This window comes from Orycteropus afer, unplaced genomic scaffold (assembly GCF_000298275.1).
Source record: "Orycteropus afer afer isolate SDZICR_OR568_19922 unplaced genomic scaffold, OryAfe1.0 scaffold00166, whole genome shotgun sequence".
Lineage (NCBI taxonomy): Eukaryota > Metazoa > Chordata > Mammalia > Tubulidentata > Orycteropodidae > Orycteropus > Orycteropus afer.
Genome location: NW_006921753.1, coordinates 710440 through 730954, shown reverse-complemented (window position 1 = coordinate 730954; position 20515 = coordinate 710440). Strand labels below are relative to the sequence as shown.

General features: G+C 37.2%; 1 protein-coding gene across 1 annotated transcript in view; it reads right to left on the bottom strand.

Annotated features, from left to right (window-relative positions):
- The window catches only part of MORC1 (MORC family CW-type zinc finger 1), a 306881-nt gene that overhangs the window by 181507 nt on the left and 104859 nt on the right, over nt 1–20515 (bottom strand). Inside the window, exon 8 of the mRNA XM_007946578.1 lies at nt 397–476. Coding sequence (XP_007944769.1) covers nt 397–476 — 80 coding nt within the window. The remainder of the gene's footprint in view (nt 1–396; nt 477–20515) is intronic.

Here is a 20515-nt window from a genome sequence, read left to right as displayed (position 1 = left end):
GTAGTGATACTGCCTCGGAAACCCAAGGAGGGGTCGCTATGAGTCAGGGCTGACTCGACGGCACATAACAACAACAAAAGTGGAAGCAACTCTCACCTCTTAAATGAGGTAACTCATTCATTAGAAACGCTGATTGCCAGGGTTTCTAATAAATATTAATCTAATTCTGAGTGTGTTCTGGATCATACTAATAATAACAAATAACGCATAATTAAGCAAAAGAAGAGAGGCAAAGAATGTGTTATAAAGTTTTTTTAGAGGTAGGAACTATTATTAATAAGGTAGTTTTCACAATGCCTAGAGCAGCAGTTCATGGCTCAGTAAAAGTTCTCAAAATAAAGTTTATTGAATAGATAAATGTTAAAAAGGTGATGTAGGCTATTAGTAAACACATACCAATCTTAACAGCTTCTTCTGCCTTCTTAACCTCATTTTTAAATGTTCCTTTAAAAGAAGATGTAACATACAGATACTTTCTAGAAAGAAAAAAATAAAAGAGGAATACGAACAAGTTAGATTATCACTTTAAAGTACACAGTATGAAAATATTCTTTCATAAACTATATGCTCCAGAGATATGAAATTATTAAGAAAGATTAATTGGATTAAGTTATATCCACCTGGTAAACAGCAAATTTTATACCCAAGAAGAAATTCCATTCCTTTTAATGCTTGGTAGTTTTATTTTTGTAATGGCTTAAAGAAACGGAAAGAGATAAGAAAATCTCCAGCCACACAAATGTTCACTTACATGCAAAAAATAGGATACTTTTCATAAAAAAAAATTCTTTATGTGAATGGTCCATTATCAACGCTTCTAGTACACATGCATAGCCCTCTCACTCAGATCATCACTGACTCTTAGGTGAATCGATTCTCCCCAAAATTCTCTCTCACTGGACTGTGCAGAAACACGCAGTAACGTATTATGTAACTACCACAAACACTTCTTCCGCTTTACTGCTCAAGATGACTAGTTTTCAAGTCTTTTGTTCCAAAGAGGCCGAAAAGGATCTAGCACAATCAAGGAAAAAGATTTTATATATCCCCAAAACTCAAAGGAAGCAAACTACATGTGAAAAAGCTCTGTAAAACAAAGTTCTCCCAAACAAACTCGAGAACAGAGGTGGGGGGTGGGGGAGAAAAATGCTGTTGGTAGCAAAGTGTGATTTGGAACCAGACAAAACGACACTCTTACACTCACACAGTTGGTATGTGAATGAATTGGTCTTTGCATTTTAGAGGGTAAATTAACAGTATCCACCAAAATTAATGGTGTATATAATTTCCAACCCAGGAATTTACTTCTGTAATTAGTTCTACAGAAATGATTGCATATGAGCATAAATCTGTATGTCCAAGGATGCCCAAGTATGTTCAGTTAGTCACTGTTTGTAACCATAAAAACCGTAAAAATATTAAATCTACTTCAATAATGGAATACTTGAATAAATCATAGAGTATTATACAACACATTACACATACCAGGGAGAAATCTCCAAGATAACTGCACATGAAGAGAGGAAGTTGAATAACTTTATGTTTTTCAAGAAAAAAAATCTGTGTGTGTGTGTGTGTGTGTAAATGTGTAGAAAGCCAGATGTGTAGAAAGCCTTCCAGTACTGCAAGGGTACTTATTAAATTCCAATCAGAGGTTCCCCTTTGGGAGAGTATGGATTGCTAAAACACAGAATGACTGACAAGTGGTAAAGGGAATTCTTAGTTATTTGATTTTTCCCCAGACTTACTCTACATTGTTTCATTTTTTTATTGATTTTACTATTTTAAGAGAAAAACAAAACTCCTTCCCCTCAAGAGAAATAAAAATATGAAAGAGCTTTGGATATTTTTTAAGTGTTATGTTCAGAACTATGGAGTATAGCATGATATAAGCATTTTCTATGACTGCTTTGATGAGAACAACCTGCAGAAATTTAAACTTAGAGTTGGTGCTTAATTTTCACATTTACAAAATCTGTCTAAAACATTTTGACTAATATCAAGTACAATATTTTTGAAATTTTAGGTTTTTAAAAAAAGACTACAAGAAAACTACACCTCTATTTTTTTTTTAATGTAGGAATACATAGCCAGTATGATAAGTCTTAAATGCATTGTAGTATTCAAAGCTTACCTAGAATGGTTATACAGTAAAATAGTTGTAAGGAGCCTTGGTGGTACAGTGAGTAGGTGTTCAGATGTTAACTGAAGGTCTGTGGTACAAACCCACCAAATGCTCTGTGGAAGATGTGGTGATCTTCTCCTATAAGTATTACAGCCTTGGAAATCGTATAGGCAGTTCTACTCTGTCCCATAGAATCACTGTTAGTTAGAATTGACTTGATGGCACACAACAACAAAAATGTTACAATTCTTAATTATTACACACAACATGTAATGAAGGAGGATCAGAAATTTTCATTCTCATATGAATGTTGATGATAGCTAGATCTGGATGTCAAGTAGGGCTCTCAAACACTAAGCCCAGAATGAAGTGGAGAGAACTCCCTTCACTGTTACTCTGAACCTCCACATATCTGTCCCTCTTGCCATTCCCAAGTTTTTACACAGGGAACAAACTTAGGTTTGACAAAGAATATTAGTGATGGTAGCACAACATGATTGATGCCATTGATGTCACTGAATTGTAGATGTGAAAAATGTTGAATTGGCAAATACGTTGTTATCTATACTTTTAGATAAAAAAATAAAATAGAAATATAAACAAATAAGCGAAAAAACTTAGGAAGTATTCATAATTCCTCATTTTCTCACTACCCTACATTCACTTCATCAGCAAGTCTTATCTTCACAACATCTATGTAATGAAATTATATTTCAGCATTTCTGCCACTATCTTCCTAGCAGAAGTCACCATCATTTCTCACCTGGAATACAGTAATGGTACCCTATCTAGTATCCTTTCCTTCTATCTTGCCCTATAAAATCAATTGCCCACTGTGGTAGTTAAGTTTGTGTGTCAGCTTGGCTGGGCCTTGTTGAGTGGCTGAGCAGCTGTGTGTCTCATCATCCCCTTGATGAGACTGGCAATCAATCCCATGGTGGAATCTCCTGTGAGCAGCTGAGTAGCTTCCTTATGTGGTCTGTTTCCTGCATATAAGTAGAAGCCTTGGGAATGGTCGCCAGCACACTTGAACCCTGCATGTAACCAAGTCATTGTTCAGCAGCCTGCCATGCTCTACTGACCTTGGGACTTTCAGTGGACTTGTGGTTTGGTAACATCAGGACTGTGCCATTTTACTTGTCAACCTTGGGCTTGTCAGTCTCAGAAGCCAGCAGCTGAGTGAAGAAAAGCCCCCAGCTTCAGTAGACTGCAAAGAGGAGGCAGAGCTAAAGCACAATGCTGAGGGGCTTTCATCCAGCCCCCAGAGTGTGGCACTTTGAACTTGGACTTAAAGCCTCCAAACTCTAAGAAAATAAACTCCTGTTTCTTCAAGCCATACCATTTGTAGTATATTCTTGTCAGAGCAATACTAGGTAACCAGAACACCTGCTCAGAAGCCATAATGGTCTTTGAAAAACTATCAATGATGTAATGTCACTTCTCTGCTCAAATGCAATCACCTGTTCATAAAATGCTGCTCAAGGCCTTACATGATCTGTCCCCATCTACCAGTCCCTCCCCAATCACTGTGTCTAGTTATTCCTGCCTGTGCATCACTGTCTTTTCTTATTAGACTATCTTCCTACAAAATTCCTGCACAATTCATTCTTGTTATTATTTATTATTATTATTATTATTATTTTAACTTTTCATCATGATTTGGGTGCAAGTTTGCAGAACAAATTGGTTTTCCATTCAACAGGTCATACAAATTTTGCTTCATGACATTGACTACAATCTCCAAAAATAATAATGCTTTTCCCATTGCCTCCTTGTGGTTACCATTTCTCTTACTACTTTTTCCCATCCATTCCTCCCATCTGAGCTCTATCCCAGGGCAAATGCTATACTTTTGATCTCTTATGGTTGATTTTTCTAAAGAGTATACCTTCTTGGTGTTACTGTTCATCCCATATGTCTGTCTATTGTTTGGCTGAAAGTTGAACCATGGAGGCAAATTCAATTCCAGACTTTAAGGGTGGTGAAGAGCCATTGTCTTGGGTACCACAAGTCTTTGTCAGACCAACAAGAATGATCTTTTTTTTTTTTTTTTTTTTTTAATTATTTTGAGTTTGTTCCACATTTTTCTCCCACTCTATCCAGAATCTCCTATTGTGATCTCTTTCAGAGTGGTTGCCAGTGGTAGCTGGGCACCATCTAATTCTGGTTTCACAGATGCTGAGGTCCACCTGGTCCACTAGTCCCTTGGACTAATTGTTTCCATATCTTTGATTTTCTTTACTCTTCATTGCTCTGGATGTGGTGAAACCAATAGTTGCACCTTTGATGGCTGTTCATAAGCTTTTAAAATACCAGTTACTGCTCACCAAAGTAGGACTTAGAACAATGTCTTTGTGGACAATGTTATGCCATTTGACATTGACGTCCCTGTGACTACGGTCCTGGGCCTGCAGGTCCAATGATCCACTCCATCAAGATACTTGGTTTTGGTTAAGAAGTTTTTATAACTTTACTCCATTAGCTCTACTACACACGTAGATATTTTTACAACACATTCAAATACCTATATAGAAACGTACTCTGCCATTGAACCTGTGGGCTTGGGACCATAGTTGCAGGGGACATCAAGCTCAATTGGCATAACATGCTATACAAAACATTGTTCCACCTCCTACTTTGCCAAGTAGCAACTGGGATCTTAAAAGTTAGCAAGCTGCCATCTAGATGCAATGATGGGTCTCTCCTCATCCAGAGCAAAGAAGAATGAAGAAAACCAAAATTCATGGAAACAATTAGTCCTAGCGACTGGTACACCATCCGATCTGCAGCCTATATGACTATGAGACCAGAAGAACTAGATGGTGCCCAGCTACCACTGTCATCCACTTGGAAGGGGATCTATGTAGGAGATCCTTGATGGAGAGGGAGAACAATGTGGAACAAAACTCAAAATCATTTGGAGGAAAAAAAAGTGAGTGGGGGGGACCAGGTTTGCTGGTCTGATAGAGGCTGGTGGAATCACTGAGACTATAGCCCCTAACTGCCCTTCAGGTCTGGAATTGAACCCACACCTGTGGTTTCCAGCCAAACAAAAGACAGGCATATGAGTTGAACATTTACCTCAAGTAGATACACTCCTTGGAGAGAACAATCATGAGAGAAAGAAAGGTTGATTAGGCCCAGGGAGACAGCTCAGGGGGGCAGGAGTTCATGGAGGGATGGACACAGGGAAGAGGTAACTATGGGGAGGAAATAGGAGGGGAGCTGTTGCATTGTGGTAAACTGTGGTCAATGTCATGAGACAAAGTATATGTAAACTGCTGTATGGAAAGTGAATTTGCTCTGTAAATCTTCACCCAAATCACAACAAAAAAAAAAGGAAGAAAAAAGAAATATAGTCTGCCAAACCTATATATGTTCATGGGTATAACCCCACTCACCTACACACACTAATTATCTTGCCTAACTATGCAACCACTCATAAATTAATGTTTGTTATTATTGATTATGCAGGATTGTGTATGCAAGAGTATTGACCTTTGTTGTCTATCACTATTTTGTACCTTTCTGTGTCTTCCTTCTCCTTAGTGATATTGTGTTGGTCACACAATTTTTGTATAGTGCCTTTCCCTTCACCCAAATTAAGGTGTCTTTATTACGTTAATTAATTATGTGTTTGCTTAGTTAGTAATTTTCCTTCCTCTCCCATCCTTAGTAATCATGAAAGAATGTTAATTTCCATGTGTAAACATTTCCTTAATGTTTTGTAATAGTAGACTCATACAGTATTTGTCTTTTTGTGATTGATTTATTTCACTCAGCATAATGTCCAAGTTCATCTATGTTTTATGGATTCTTCAGTATTCTTGAATTTTGCATAGTATTCCAATGTGTTTCTGTTTATTTATTCATCCACTGATAGGCACTGGAGTGGTTTCTACCTCTTTGCTATTGTGAATAATGTTGTGATGAACATGAGTGTGCACATATCTATGCGTGTCCCAGCTCTCATGTCTTTAGAACATATACCTGGTAGTGGGATTGCTGGACTGGATGATAATTCTATTTCCAGCCTTTTAGGGAAGTGCCATACCATTTTCCACAGTAGTTGCATCACTGTACAGTCTGACTAGCAGTGTATGAGTGTTCCAATCTCTCAACACCCTAGTCAGCATTTGTTGTTTTCTGTCTTGTTGAACTTTCTATTATTGCTGGGTGAGATATCTCATTGTTGTTGTGATTTGCACCTCTATAATGGATAATGATCGTGACCATTTCTTCATGTGTTTGTTGGCTGCCTGAATATCTTCTTTGCTGAAGTGTCTATTCATGTAATCTATCCACCTTTTTTTGTTATTGGATCATTTTTCTTTCTGTTGTTGAGCTGTTGAAGTGCTCTATAAATGTTAGAGTTAAGCTCTTGTCAGATATGTCATTGCTAAGTATATCTTCCCAGTCTGTATGTTCACCTTTTAATCTTTTGGAAAAGTCTTCTGATGCACATAAGAATTTAATTTTTAGAAGGTCCTAGTCATCTATATGGGAGCTCTGCTGGTGTAGTGACTAAGGCATTTGACTGCTAACCAGAAGGCTGGCAGTTCAAACCCACCAGCCACTCCTCTGAAGGAAGTTTGGGCAATCTATTTCCAAAGTGATACTGCCTTGGAAACCCAAGGAGGGGTCGTTATGAGTTGGAATCAACTCAACGGCAGTGAGGTTGGTCTTTTGGTTTGAGTCATCTAGGTATCTTCTGCTCTTTGTTTTTTGGGTTGTTTTTGATAGTCTGTTTATGCCACAAACTAGGTTCCCTATGTTTGCTCCTATTTTTTCTTTGATGATCATTATAGTTTTAGGTATTATGTTTAACTCTTTGATCCATCTTGAGTTAGTTCTTTTTATATGATGTGACATATGGATCTTGTTTCATTTTTTTTACAAATGGATATTAGGTTTCACCAGCACTATTACTTGAAGAACATGTCTTTTTCATGATGATTTTGGCCCTTTGTCAAATATCAGCTGTCCATAAGTGGATGAATCTACATCTGGGTTCCTAATTCTGTTCCACTGGTCTATGAGTCTGTTGTTGTACCACTACCAGGCTGTTCTACTGTGGCTGTATAGTATATTAGGAAGTGTTAGACCTCCTACTTTGCTCTTCTCTACTAGTGGGCTTTGCTTATCTGAAGTTTATTTCCTTTCCATATAAAACTTGTGATTAGTTCATCCATATCATTAAGAATTTTTATGGAACATGGATCAGGATTGCCTTATCTCTATAGATTGCTTTGGGTAGTATTGATATTTTCACAAAGTTAGTCTTCCTATCCATGAACATAGTAGTCTTTTCATTTATGTAGGTGTCTTTTAGTTTCTTGTAGTAGTGTCTTACAGCTTTCTTCATATAGGTTTTAGTTTCTGGTAAGATTTATTCTTAATTATTTTGTCTTTTCATAATTACTATAAATGTTGTTTCCTTTTTTTGAAATCCCTTTTTTGATGTAGAGGAATCCAACTATATTTGTATGTTAATCCTGTACTCTGCCACTTCGTTGAGTCTTTCAATTATTTTCAATAGTTTTTATTTATTTATTTATTTTACTGAGTCTCTTGACTTTTCTATGTATAGAATCATATCAACTGCAAATACAGATAGTTTTAATTCATCCTCATAATCTGAATGCCTATTATTTCCCTTTCTTGACTTATTGCCCTGGTTAGGACTTGCAGTACAATGTTGAATAGGAGTGGTAATAGAAGGCATCCTTTTCTGGTTCCCATCAAAAAGGGAATACTTTCAGTCTCTCTCCATTAAGAATAATGTTGGCTGTTTGTTTTGCATATATTATTTTTATTATATTAAAGCATTTCCCTTCTATTCCTATTTTTCTGGAGTTTTTATTAGGATTGGGTGTTAGATTTTATCTAATGCCTTTTCTTCATTGATTGACATGATCATTTAATTTGGTTCTACTCCATAGCTTTATTTATGTAGTGGATTACATTGATTGTTTTTCTGATGTTGAACCATCTTTGTGTATCTGGTATAAATCCCACTTGGTTATGGTGTATTATTATTATTATTATTATTATTATTATTATATAGTGTTGCACAATATCATTAATATAACAACCAATATCATTTGGCTGATGAGAATTCAAAAATGGTTGTATCAGTACATCAATGGTGAACTGCCAGAATTTCAAGATGGTTTCAGAAGAAGGCATGGAATGAGGGATATCATTACTGATGTCAGATGGATCTTAGCTGAAAACAAAAAATACTAGAAAGGTGTTTACCTGTGTTTTGTTGGTTACACAAAGGCATCAGATTGAGTAGATCATAAAAAATTATGGATACTAAATAATTCTTAGGATTTCTCCATTTTTTTCCCTCATACAAACTGGTGTCAAGGTATTTGTCTTCTACTTGGCTGATCCATGCTTTAATTGATTTGATTATACTCCTTTGTCCTGTTATTTATCTCCAAAACTTTAGTGTCAGTCTTCTGGACTTTTAATTATTATTTTTGCAGGATTTCTAATTGTCTACTTATTTTGTCATTTTGCTCTTGTATTATTTTTCTGAATTCTATGGATTCTTTTTCTGCATATTATTATCTGTGTTTTCCTTGATTTTGTTTTTGATTTTCTTGAGCTCTTGGAAAGATTTATTTATTTTTAATTTCTTACTTAAGTCTTTATCAAGTAATTCTTTTAGTTGTTCTTCCTTGGGAGGTTTCCTAGTTCTTTACTTTTGTCACTTGCTTGTGGTATCTGGTCTTGTTTCTTTGTTTGAATTGAAATTGTTCATTGTCTCTGACACAGTTTAGAGTTCTTGTTTTCATTTGATGATAATGTGTTGATATGTTTCACCCTGGTTTTCTATTTTGCTTTGTTTCAATATACGCAAGTGCATGGGACAGGAGTGCTTCATTGTATGTTGGTAAAGAAGCACTGAGGCATGCTCCACCTCTTCAGGTAGGTGGAGTAAGTGGTAGATATGTGGGTGTGGTTCCCTGTTTGTTGGTCATGAAGAGGAGCTGAGGATGGGATGAACAGGTGTTGTCCACTGCCTGTTGAGTAGTATAGGAGCAAGTAGTAGCACTCAGCTACTGGGTGAGGTGGTAAGTGGCACATATAGTAGGTAGAGCTGACCAGTGGGGGATTAATATCTACCTCCCATTGAATGAAGCAGGAAAAAGAAAAAAGGAGAGTAGATTAGAAGAAAGACAGGTAAAAAATAAAAGAATAAGAGGAAGAGAGAGAAATAAACAAATGAAAAAGTGGAAAAACTACAAGAAAAAAGGTAAGGTGCTGGTACAGCTATGATCCACCAGCAGTAGTGGCAGCCGGTGCTGTGATATGATCTATGGGAGCATGTGCCTACAGAAATGGTTAGAGCCTGGAATGCCCAAGTGCTTCTGACAGAGGAGGCCACAGGGCATGCATTTTGGTTTCAGTGAATGCAAGACTTGTTAATAACACAGGTCTAGGCTCTGGTAGCATAGTGGCTAAGGCACTTGACTGCTCACCAGAAGGCTGGCGGTTCAAACCCACCAGCCACTCCTCGGAAGGAAGGTTGGGCAATCCTACTTCCGTAGTGATACTGCCTCAGAAACCCAAGGAGGGGTCGCTATGAGTCAGGGCTGACTCGACGGCACATAACAACAACAACACAAGGCAGGCAGAGCTGTAGGCAATGGCTCTGTCTGCTTGGGACATGGGGTGGCAAATGGCTGGGTTGCTGATGGGAGGAGGTGGTCCAAGGAACTGAGCATGTGGGGGTGCCCACAGGGTCTTCTCTAGCCATTGGATTTGTGGGTGTGGGAAGGAGGCTCACCCCTACTCACAGAGAAGGTGTAGTGGGGAAAGTGGAAAACATACCTCTCTGGTCACAATTCAATAGCATTGGTTCAGTGCGCTTCTGGGCATGCACCATTGATTATCCAGTTCCTGCCCAGACTCTATCAAGTGGGGGGCCACCTGGAATCCACTATCTACTGCTGCCACCCCATAGACCTTCCCCTTTTTGTGGACTTTCAGCCCAAATAATTAGCATTCACTAGTAGTGTGTTGTTTCATTCTTCTTCACTGGCTCCCTTCTCACTCTGCTCTCATCTGTGCTCAGTGGGAATCTTGCCCATCCCCCTGTGTTTCTTCTCCCAGATCAGCATAATTTCTGCTCATCTAGACTTGCTCCAGATCTGTGCACATTCAGTCTCTGTCCCAGTGTAGATTACAAGAAGTTGGTTTCTCCTCACTTGTGTATGATGTCATCTTTGTCTCAAAATGTCCACTGTTCATTGGTCCCCAGCTTCTTCTGTATCCCTAGCCACTGTCCTCACTCTATCTCCCTTTCCAATCAGTGCACAATCTAATTCTTTATCCTCTTATTTGATGCTTAGAATTCCAGGCTCATCATCTGTATTTGTTTCACTCAATTTTTCTGGGTCTCTATTGGAGAGGGATTGGGCAGAGTGTGTCACTAGGATGCCATCTTGTCTCTCTACTGCACGACTCATCCTTGCTTGACTCTGTTTTAACCAGCCTCTAAGATGTTCCCTAATGATTATTAACTTCTGTGTTTTATGCCTTTTTGTATTGCCTACCTCTACTGAATCTGGGCTGGCTTATGTGAGCAAAAGCAGATGGCAAAAGTGCTGGTGTATGACTTTTTTTTTTTTTAAATAAATGCATTCTATTGAAATATAATTTATGTACTGTGAAATACACAAAACTAAAGTGACATGGGTCAATGCATTTTTTTTTTTTGCAGTTTCCCTCCTCTCCCCTCCTACCCTTGACAACCAACAAAGAAAGTTTCCCTCCATATATAAACCTTTCCTTGACCCTCCACAACAATGAACTAATACTATGTTTGTTCTTCTGTGATTGAATAATTTTACTCAGCATAATGTCCTCCAAGTTCATCCATATTATGGGGTGTTTTGCAGACTCTACATTATTCTTTAGTGCTGTCTAACATTCCATTATGTGTATGTACCATAGTTTGGTCATCGACTCCTCCGCTATAAATCTTAGAGATAAATCCCTTGGCAGATGTGTAATTATCGGCAAATATGAATTTGTTGCTGTCATTTTTGTTATGTGCTTTTTTGTGGTGTTGATTTCTTTGTTCCATATAATTTTCTGTGCTGAGCTCGTTTTGTTTATGAATCATGTTATCACTTCCTTCATTGCTATTGTTTTAGTATTTGTTGAATATTTATGCTGGTCCTCTTTTTTGATGTGAAGGTTTATCATTTTTCTTTGAGGTTACCTGTGATTTATAGTTTTCTCCCCAAGTTTAGAACAGTCCATTCTATCTTATAGTTGTCTTGACTTCCTTACCATTTAGAAGTTCTGTAACTACACGGTTTTTTTCCCTCTTTTTGGTTCGTAGTTGTCCTCATTTGTCAATTGATGTCTCTAGTTCCCTGTTTATAATCTCATAGGCGTATTTATTTTGGATACTTCCATAGTTGGGTTGATTTCTGGGTTATATCATCATGTGTGTTAATGGTCAGTTGTTGTTGGCTGTTGTTGCTTCTCTGTCCAAAGAGATCTCTTTAGCATCTTTTGTAATATTGGTCTGGTTTTGACAAATTCCCTTAATTTCTGCTTCTCTGGACATGTCCTAATTTCACCATACTATTTGAGGGACAATTTTGCTGGGTACATAATTCTCAGTTGGAAAATTTTCTCTTTCAGGGTTTTATATATACCATCCCAATGTCTTTTCGCCTGCATGCTTTCTATCAAGAAATCTGAGCTTAGTCTTATTGGTTACCCCTTGTGGGTAACTCTGTTTTTCTCATGCTGCTTTCATGATTCTTTCTTTGTGCTTGGTTTTGGTAAGTTTGATGATGATGTGTCTGGTTGATCTTATTTTGGGGTCTATCCTGTTTGGGGTTCATTGGACTTCCTGAATGGGTATACTCTCATCTTTCATCATACCAGGAAAATTCTCTTCCAACAAATCTTTGACAATTTCCTCTGTGGTTTTCTTTGTCTCTTCCTGTTCCAGAATTCCAATTACATGTAGATTATACCTTTTGATAGTATGCCATATGAACTGTAGGCTTTCTTCACTTCATTGTGATCTTTTTCTGACTGATCCCTTTCCAAAAAAGTGTTCAGGTATTTGCCTTCAATCTCCTTAATTTTGTCTTCCATTGATTCAGTTCTGCTTCTTTGCCCATTCAATGTCTTATCTATTTCCGAAAATTTAGTATTAATCTTCTGGATTTCTGTGTGTAGATTTTGTATTATTTCTAATTTTTCATTTTTTTTTTTTTTGTCATTTTGTTCTTGCATTGTCTTTTGAAATTCCTTTAAGGTTTTGTCTGTGTTTTCCTTGATCTGTCTCTCAATTCACTGAAGATACCTAAATATAATTCTTTTGAATTCCTTATCAGGGAGTTCCAATGCTGTGTCTTCCTCAGGGATGTGTTTTGGGTCTGTATCCTGCTCCTTTGTTTCTCCTGCTTTATCTTGCTTCTTTGTATGGACTATGATCCTCTGTTGTCTCTGAGGTATTGTGACATTTTTGTGTTTATCTTTAATTGGTGATTGTATGCTGGAGTGACTTGCCTATGATTTTTGTTTTCTTTGTTTTGTTTCTATGTTATCTATGCAAGCAGGGTACTATGCTCCTCTATTCACTAGTTGACAGCACTTATAAACTCACCACCTTTCTCCTTTCCTGTTGTCAACCTCTCATATGTCCCTGCTGACCTTGGCAAACAGAGCCTATTCTTAGGTCCCTGGAATCCAAATGAGAATGCTGTCACTTTAAAATCCAAAATGGTTGCCACTTGTAAAGATTAAAAATGGTTGTGCCCTAAGTCATTTTAAATATCCAAAATGGTCACCGCTTGTAAACATTCAAAATGGTTGCACCCTCAGTCACTTTAAATATCCAAAATGGCTGTCATGTGTAAACAATCATAATGGCTGTGCACTCCAGACTTTGGAAAGTCAACAGCTCAGGTTGTCTCCCTCCTTTCTATTTTCCTTCCTAGTCATAAGCCACCAGTGCAGTCATCCCTGCAGCCCTTGGTGACCAGGGCTGATCTTTAGGTCAATTCTCAGGTCCCAACACCCTTGGAAATATTCAGGCTGTTGGTCCTGTCAGAGTAGCTGACAGTCCACAGCTCCAATCATCTCTGTACTCACTGTTTTCATTCAGGTTTTTGCACTAGTTGGTGCCTAATCCACTTCTGTATAGTTCCTTTCAAACTTCAGGGTTCCAGAATTATCTTCTGTATCTCTGTCAATTGGATTTTCTTTTCTCTATTGAAGAGGGTCTGTGTTGCTTGTCTGCCTAATCCTCCCATCTTACCAGAAGTCCTGGTGTATGACTTTTAAGAAAGAGTCTTAAAACCACTGCAATTTCTTCTGGCAGAAGTCAGCCCTACACAATGAAAATACTCAGGTAGCTCTATTCAGTGCCTCTTGCCAGCCATGTAAGAAGTCATCTTGGAAGTGGATTCTGTAGCACCAACTAAAAAGTCGGTAGCCCTAGCCAACATCTCTCAGCCACTTTATGAAAGACCTCAAGACAAAATCATGTGACAGAGCCACTCTGAAATTATTGACCATTGGAAACTATGAAAGATAATAAATGGTTAATGTTATATTAAGTCACTACATTTTACGGAATAGATAACTAATACATTTTGTCCCTCAGTTTATTCAGATCTTTGCTCAAGTGTTACTTGTTTAGAAAGGACTTCCTTGATTTCTTATCTAAAACAGTCACCTATTGCCCTATACTCTCTATTTTCTGCCCTACATGTTTTATTTTATTTTATTTTTTCATAGCATTTAGAATTACCTGCTATTCATTATCTATGTTTAGATACTTAGCATCCTTCCTGTCACTGTAAAATAAGCTCTATGAGGGCCAGAATTTTTTTATGGTTGTTGCCTTTGCCAATTTCCCAAAGCTTAGAATGGCATCTCATGGATAATGGCCATTCTATCTCTTTATTATTCATATCTATAATAGCAACTACTGTTTATAAACATGTCAGGAACTGTTCTGAGCAGTGTTATGTTTAAAATAAGACATAGTTTTATTTAATCCTCACAGCAAGCCTAATTGGCAGAGAAATTTCCACTTCACAGTGGAGAAGAGTAAGGTTTAACTAAATGCCAAAGGTCCACAACTAGTAAATGACAAAACCCAAATGCAAAGGTCCATAACTAGTAAATGACAAAACCCAAATGCAAATCTAGGTTTGGTTGATCAGAATTTTGCTTTCAACCAGTACCCTGTATTGAAAGATTCAATAATTTTAGATTGTAAAAATTCATAAATTTATACATAATTTGCACAGTTTACAAAAGAACTACTTTTGAAAAATCATTAGTCTATCTAGGTGAGTGGAGAACAACAGTGGGGAGTAGCCCTAAAAATGAGAAGACTATCCCAGAAGCTTAGTATTGCAGAGTACTCTACATCATAAAACTAATGTCTGAATAACTTAAAAAGGATGATGCTGTTCCTATGAAAGTGGGGTCATGCCAATCTTATCTCATTTGGTCTCTTTCAGTGCTATGGGTCTTCTGGCAAGCAGTGCTAATGAAGAATGAAGTTCGCAAAACTAACATTTCAGCTCTGTCATACCTTGGAGCACTTTTTCAATGATCATTTTACTCTTAGTTAAACCTAATATGCAGATATTTAAAGCTTGTATAAATTTGAGAATTATTTTTCAACTAAAGCTAAAGAATTAAAATAAAGTAGTACTGGTTGTCTAAGATCAACTAACATAGCCATATGTAACTTTTCTGTTTTATGCAGAGATAAACAATACTAAGACTCCAAGAATTATACAAAAAAAAAAAAAAAAAACCCTCAAAATCTTGAAGTTGAAAGAGACCTTAGAAACTGCCTACCTGTAATTCTTCCCAGAATAATAATGCCTTTTACAATCCAGAATCTTCCAGGGACAGATTAGTCCTCATGCTAGAGAAGAGTCTTTTCCACTGCTAGAGAACAGTGCCATTAATCCCATGCCACATGCATAAGCTTTTCTGAACTGCCATATCTTGTGCCCTATAAATCTGAAGAAAAGAAATCTTCTATTGTAGACACACTGGATTTAGTATTAGATAACTTGACCAAGGATTGGTGTACAAACAAAGGACACTATGTCAATGATGAAACCTCTCTGAAATGGCTTGTCCTTGAAGTCATACAAACTGAGAAGCTTCATATTTGATGATTTGAAAACCTGTTCTTAGAGGAACAAATTCTAGCTACACCTGGAGTTAGGAAATGAAAGAACACACTCAGCATTTCTCAAGCTGAAAGAACTGGAGAAAAAATTCAAGCCTTAAGTTGCAATACTGAAGGATTCTATAGGCAAAATACTGAAAAATGTAGGAAGTATCAAAATAAAATGGAAAGAATACACAGAGTCATCATACCAAAAAGAATTGGTCAGCATTCAACTATTTCAGGAGGGAGTATATGATGATCAAGAACCAGTGGTACTGAAGGAAAAAGTCCAAGCTGCCCTGAAGGCATTGGCAAAAAACAAGGCTCCAGGAATTTACAGAATGCCAATTGAGATGTTTTAACGAATGGATGCAGCACTTGGAGTGCTTACTCATCCATGCCAAGAATTATGGAAGACAGAAACCTGGCCAACTGACTAGAAGACATCCATACTTTTGCTCATTCCAAAGAAAGGTGATCCAACAGAATGTGGAAATAATTGAATAATATCATTAATATCACATGCAAATAAAATGTTGCTGAAGATAATTGAAAAACATGGTTGTAGCAGTACATCAACAGGGAACTGCCAGGAACTCAAGCTAGATTCAGAGGAGTAAGTAATTCAGAGGAGTAAGTAATTGCTGATATCAGATGGATCTTGGCTGAAAGCAGAGAATAAGAGAAAGATGTTAACCTATGTTTTAGTGACTATTCAAAGGCATTTGACTATGTGGTTCATAACAAATTATGGATAACATTGAGAAGAACTGGAATTCCAGAACACTTAATTTTGCTCATGTGGAACATGTAGATAGACCAAAAGGCAGTCATTTGAACAGAACAAAGGGATACTGCATGGTTTAAAATCACAAAAGGTGTGCATTGGAGTTGTACCTTTTAAAAATACTTACTTGATCTGTATGCTGATGCAAATAATGTGAGAAGCTAGATGGTATGATCAACATAGCATCAGGATCACAAGAAGAGTCTCTAACAATCTGTGATATGCAGAAGATATAACCTGACTTGTTGAAAGTGAAGAGGACTTGAAGCACTTATTGATGAAGATCAAATACTACATCCTTCAGTATGGATTATACTTTGACATAAAGACAGCAAAAGTCCTCACAACTGGACCAATAGGCAACACCATGATGAATGGAGAAAAGACTGGTGTTGTCAAGAATTTCCTTCTACTTCAATCTACAATCAACACTCATGGAAACAGCAGCCAAGAAATCAAACAGCATATGACATCGGGCAAACTTGACCACAAAACCTACTATACATTCATGGAAGCTTTATCTACAATAGACCAAATGTCCATCAACAGAAGGATGGATAAATTGTGATACCCCCTTACAATGGAATGCTACTCAGCAATTAAAAAGAATTAGCCATTGATACACACATAACAACTTGGATGAATCTCAATTTTGTTGAATTAAAGAGGCAAGACAAAAAACAGTATGCATTGTTTGATTCCATTTATGTAAAATTCTAGAAAATGTAAACTAATCTATAGTGAGAAAGCAAGTTATTGCCTGAGGATGGCAGACAGGGAAAGGCTGGAGAAAGAGATTATAAAGGGCTATGATGGAAATGTTCACTATTGTGGCTATGGTAATATTTCACAGGTGTGTGCATATGTGAAACCTTAGCAAAAAAAAAAAAAAAAAAAAAACCTACTATACAGCCACAGTAATCAAGACAGCCTGATACTAGTACAATGACAGACACATAGACCAATGTGAAATAATTGAGAACCCAGAAGTAAATCCATCCACCTATGGACTGCTGCTCTTTTACAAAGGGCCAAAATCCATTAAATGGTGAAGAGAGTGTCTCTTTAACAAATGATTCTGGGAAAACTGGATATCCACTTGCAGAAAAATGAAACAGGATCCATATTCACCCCACATATACAAAACTAATACTAGATGGATCAAAGACCTGAATATGAAACTCCAAACCATAAAGATCATCAAAGAAAAAATAAGAACAAACTTAGGGGCCTGAACATATGCCAGAAAAACACCATTAAACAATTAAAAATGCAAGGCAATTACCCATGAGATACCACATAAAGGGAAAACTGGACAGATAGGAATGCATAGTTATGAAGGGCATAGGGGTGGAGAAGTAGTCACAGGTACAGGAGAGGAGGAGAGTTTTTTATGGTTGGGGATAGTAATGGGGCGTGAAATCAAATGTGCATGAACTGTTATATGTAAAACAAATTGGCTTTGTAAATTTGCACCAAAAGAATAATAAATTTTTTTGAAAAAAAGTGCACTAAGAGCAGAAGACAAACTAGATGTCTGGACCTCCTAAAAATTAAGTTTATTTGTGGGCATCAAGAATAAAAAGAGAAATTATAGACTGGGAAAAAAATTGACAATGATATATCAGACAAGGGACTAATTTCCAAAATTTACAGAAAACTTCAACACCTAAACAACAACAAGAAAAGACAAATGATCCAATTAAAAAATGGTTGGAGTACGTGAACTGACACTTCACCAAAGAAGACATTCAGACAGCCAATGAACATGTGAACAAATGTTCATGATTATTAGCCATTCCAAAAACCAAACCAAACTCACTGCCGTTGAGTTGGATCCAACTCATAGTGACCCCTCGTTGGGTTTCTGTGGCAGTATCACTATGGAAGTAGATTTCCCAACCTTCCTTCACAAACAAAAACAAGATAGCATCTCACCCCAACATTAATAGTAAAGTTCAAAGAAACAGAAAACAACTAATTCTGATGAAAGTGAGTGTGAAGAGACTAGAAGACTCATACATTGTTGGTAGAAGAGTGAAATGGTACAGCACTGTGGAAAGTGGTATGGTGCTACCTTGAGAATTGGAAATAGAAATACCATTTGATTTAGTCAGGAATCCACTACTAGATATATATCCTAGAGAAATAAGAGCTAAGACAGGAACAGATATATGCAGACTATGTTCATCGCAGCATTACTCACAGCAGCAAAAACTGCCTACCAACAAATGAATGGATAAACTATAGTGCATATATACAATAGACTATTATGCAATGTTAAAGAATAATGAAGAGTCTGCAAAAACCTCATAACACAGATGGACCTAGAAGACATTATACCAAATTAAATTAGTGAATCACTAAATGACAATTATTGTATGAGACCACTACTGTAAAAAGTTAAGAAAAGTTTATATACATAAAGAATGGTTCTCTGAGGACATAATGACCATACCAATAATACGTTCATGTAAGGGAGATACAACTACTTCATACAAGATCTGTTTAAACCAGACTTCCAGTAAAATGGAGGACTAGGCAGACAAACGACACAGACCCTCTTCAACAAAGAAAAGAGAAACCAATTGAGAGAGATACAGAAGATAATCCTAGAACCCTGAGCTTTGAAAGGAACTATACAGAAGTGGATTAGGAACCAACTAGTGGAAAAACCTGAATGAAAACAGTGAATACAGAGATAGTCTGAGCTGTGGACTGTCAGCTACTCTAATGGAACCAACAGCCTGAATATTTCCAAGTAGTGTTAGAACCAGAGAATTGACCTAAAGATCAGCCCTGGTCACCAAGGACTGCAGGGATGACAGTGCTGGTGGCCTGTGACTAGGAAGGGAAACAGCAAGGAGGGAGACAATCTGAGCTGTTGACTTTCCACTGTCCAGAGGGCACAGCCATTTTGACTGTTTACATGCAGCAGCCATGTTGGATATTTAACTTGACCAAGGGCACAGCCATTTTGAATCTTTACAAGTGGCAGCCATTTGGGGTTTTAAAGTGATAGTATTCTCATTTGGATTCCAGGGGCCTAAGAATAGGTTCTGTTTGCCAAGGTTGGCAGGGACATATGAGAGGCTGACAACAGGAAAGGAGACAGGTGGTGAGTGTACAAGTGCTGTCAACTAGTGAACAGAAGAACACAGAACAGTACTCTGCTTACGTAGATAACATACAAAGAAAACAAAAATTGTTGGCAAGTCACTCCAACCTACAATCTCTAATTAAATATAAACACAAAAATGTTGCAATGCCTTTGAGACAACAGAGCATCACAGTCCACTCAAAGAAGCAAGATAAAGCAGGAGAAACAAGGGATCAGTATACAGACCCAAAACACATCCCTGAGGAAGACACAGCATTGGAACTCCCTGATAAGGAATTCAAAAGAATTATATTTAGGTATCTTCAACGAACTGAGAGGCAGATCAAGGAAAACACTGACAAAATTGAGGAAAACACAAAGAAAACCCTATAACAATTTTGAAAGATAATACAAGAACAAAATGACAAAACAAATGAAAAATTAGAAATGATAAAAAATCTACACACAGAAATCCAGAAGACTAATACTAAATTTTCAGAGATAGATAAGGCATTGAATGGGCAAAGGAGTAGAATTGAGTTAAGGAAGATAGAATTAGTAAGATTGAAGGCAAATACCTGAATACTTCTTTGGAAAGGGATCAATCAGAATAAAGATAAAAGCAAAATGAAGAAAGCCTAAGGTTCATGTGAGATACCATCAAAAGAAATAATCTGCATGTAATTGGAATTCTGGAACAGGAAGAGACAAACAAAAGAGAAAATTGTCAAAGATTTGTTGGAAGAGAATTTTCCTGGTATGATGAAAGATGAGAATATATCCATTCAGGAGGTCCAACGAACCTCAAACAGGATAGACCCCAAAAGAAAATCACCCAGACATATCATCATCAAACTCACCAAAATCAAAGACAAAGAAAGAATCCTAAAAGCAGCATGGGAAAAATGAAAAGTTATCTACAAGCAGCAACCAATAAGGCTAAGCTTGGATTTCTTGACAGAAAGCATGCAGGTGAGAAGACAATGGGATGGTATATATAAAACCCTAAAAGAGAAAATTTTCCAGCTGAGAATTATGTAGCCAGCAAAATTGTCCCTCAAATATGATGGTGAAATTAGGACATTTCTAGAGAAGCAGAAATTAAGGGAATTTGTCAAAACCAGACCAATCTTACAAGAGATGCTAAAGGGAGCCCTTTGGACAGAGAAGCAACAACAGCCAACAACAACTGACCATTAATACACATGATGATATAACCCAGAAATCAACCCAGCTATGGAAGTATCCAAAATAAATGCACATACGAGATTAAAAACAGGGAACTAGAGACATCAATTGACAAATGAG